General features: G+C 57.8%; 1 protein-coding gene across 1 annotated transcript in view; it reads left to right on the top strand.

Annotated features, from left to right (window-relative positions):
- The first annotated feature begins 550 nt into the window (after positions 1–550).
- The window catches only part of LOC123748055 (mucin-2-like), a 19519-nt gene continuing 17789 nt past the window's right edge, over positions 551–2280 (top strand). Inside the window, exon 1 of the mRNA XM_069324773.1 lies at positions 551–802. Coding sequence (XP_069180874.1) covers positions 551–802 — 252 coding nt within the window. The remainder of the gene's footprint in view (positions 803–2280) is intronic.

Below are 2280 nucleotides of genomic sequence, written 5' to 3'. Positions count from 1 at the left end.
GGTGGACCAGGTGGTGGACCAGGTGGTGGACGAGGTGCTGGACCAGGTGGTGGACCAGGTGCTGGACCAGGTGCTGGACCAGGTGCTGGACCAGGTGCTGGACCAGGTGCTGGACCAGGTGCTGGACCAGGTGCTGGGCCAGGTGGTGGACCAGGTGGTGGACCAGGTGCTGGAACAGGTGCTGGACCAGGTGCTGGACCAGGTGCTGGACCAGGTGCTGGACCAGGTGCTGGACCAGGTGCTGGACCAGGTGGTGGACCAGGTGCTGGACCAGGTGCTGGACCAGGTGCTGGACCAGGTGCTGGACCAGGTGCTGGGCCAGGTGCTGGACCAGGTGCTGGGCCAGATGCTGGACCAGGTGGTGGACCAGGTGGTGGACCAGGTGGTGGACCAGGTGCTGGACCAGGTGCTGGACCAGGTGCTGGACCAGGTGCTGGACCAGGTGCTGGACCAGGTGCTGGACCAGGTGCTGGACCAGGTGCTGGACCAGGTGCTGGACCAGGTGCTGGACCAGGTGCTGGACCAGGTGGTGGACCAGGTGCTGGACCAGATGCTGGACCAGACGCTGGACCAGGTGCTGGACCAGGTGCTGGACCAGGTGCTGGACCAGGTGCTGGACCAGGTGCTGGACCAGGTGCTGGACCAGGTGCTGGACCAGGTGCTGGACCAGATGCTGGACCAGACGCTGGACCAGGTGCTGGACCAGGTGCTGGACCAGGTGCTGGACCAGGTGCTGGACCAGGTGCTGGACCAGGTGCTGGACCAGATGCTGGACCAGACGCTGGACCAGGTGGTGGACCAGGTGCTGGACCATCACCTAAGCCCTCCAGTAACCTGAACAGCACTTCAATAATCACCTCTCAGCGATAATCACCGGTTAAGAGCAGTAATTAATAATTACCTCACTAATTACCAACGTACACAACTCTTCTCTCTCACGGAGCAGCGATTATCTAGAGTAATTAATTATTAGAATATGTGTCTTGGCTGCTTACACAAGCACACACATGTGAGCACCCAGCACACACACACAGTCACACATGTGAGCACCCAGCACACACACACAGTCACACATGTGAGCACCCAGCACACACACACACACAGTCACACATGTGAGCACCCAGCACACACACACAGTCACACATGTGAGCACCCAGCACGCACACACACAGTCACACATGTGAGCACCAAGCACACACACACAGTCACACATGTGAGCACCAAGCACACACACACAGTCACACATGTGAGCACCCAGCACACACACACAGTCACACATGTGAGCACCCAGCACACACACACAGTCACACATGTGAGCACCCAGCACACACACACACAGTCACACATGTGAGCACCCAGCACACACACACACAGTCACACATGTGAGCACCAAGCACACACACACAGTCACACATGTGAGCACCAAGCACACACACACAGTCACACATGTGAGCACCAAGCACACACACACACAGTCACACATGTGAGCACCCAGCACACACACACAGTCACACATGTGAGCACCAAGCACACACACACACAGTCACACATGTGAGCACCCAGCACACACACACACAGTCACACATGTGAGCACCCAGCACACACACACAGTCACACATGTGAGCACCAAGCACACACACACAGTCACACATGTGAGCACCAAGCACACACACACAGTCACACATGTGAGCACCAAGCACACACACACAGTCACTGCTAACGAGTGCCAACCAGCCAATCCTTAACAGCCCCTGGCTGGTGCCTGAGGGAACCATGACAATACCAGAGCAATGGGGTGATTATAGCCGCAGTGGTAACGACCCAGGCGAGGCACCCATGGCACTGTGCCACCACCACCAGGCTCTAAGATGGCACTATGGCACCACCAGGCTCTAAGATGGCACCATGGCACCACCACCAGGCTCTAAGATGGCACCATGGCACCACCACCAGGCTCTAAGATGGCACTATGGCACCACCACCAGGCTCTAAGATGGCACTATGGCACCACCACCAGGCTCTAAGATGGCACTATGGCACCACCAGGCTCTAAGATGGCACTATGGCACCACCACCAGGCTCTAAGATGGCACTATGGCACCACCACCAGGCTCTAAGATGGCACTATGACACCACCAGGCTCTAAGATGGCACTATGGCACCACCACCACCAGGCTCTAAGATGGCACCATGGCACCACCACCAGGCTCTAAGATGGCACTATGGCACCACCACCAGGCTCTAAGATGACACTATGGCACCACCACCACCACCAGGCTC

This window comes from Procambarus clarkii, chromosome 14 (genome assembly GCF_040958095.1).
Source record: "Procambarus clarkii isolate CNS0578487 chromosome 14, FALCON_Pclarkii_2.0, whole genome shotgun sequence".
NCBI lineage: Eukaryota > Metazoa > Arthropoda > Malacostraca > Decapoda > Cambaridae > Procambarus > Procambarus clarkii.
Note: the sequence above shows the minus strand (reverse complement) of the source record. Positions and strands in the feature narration are given on the sequence as shown.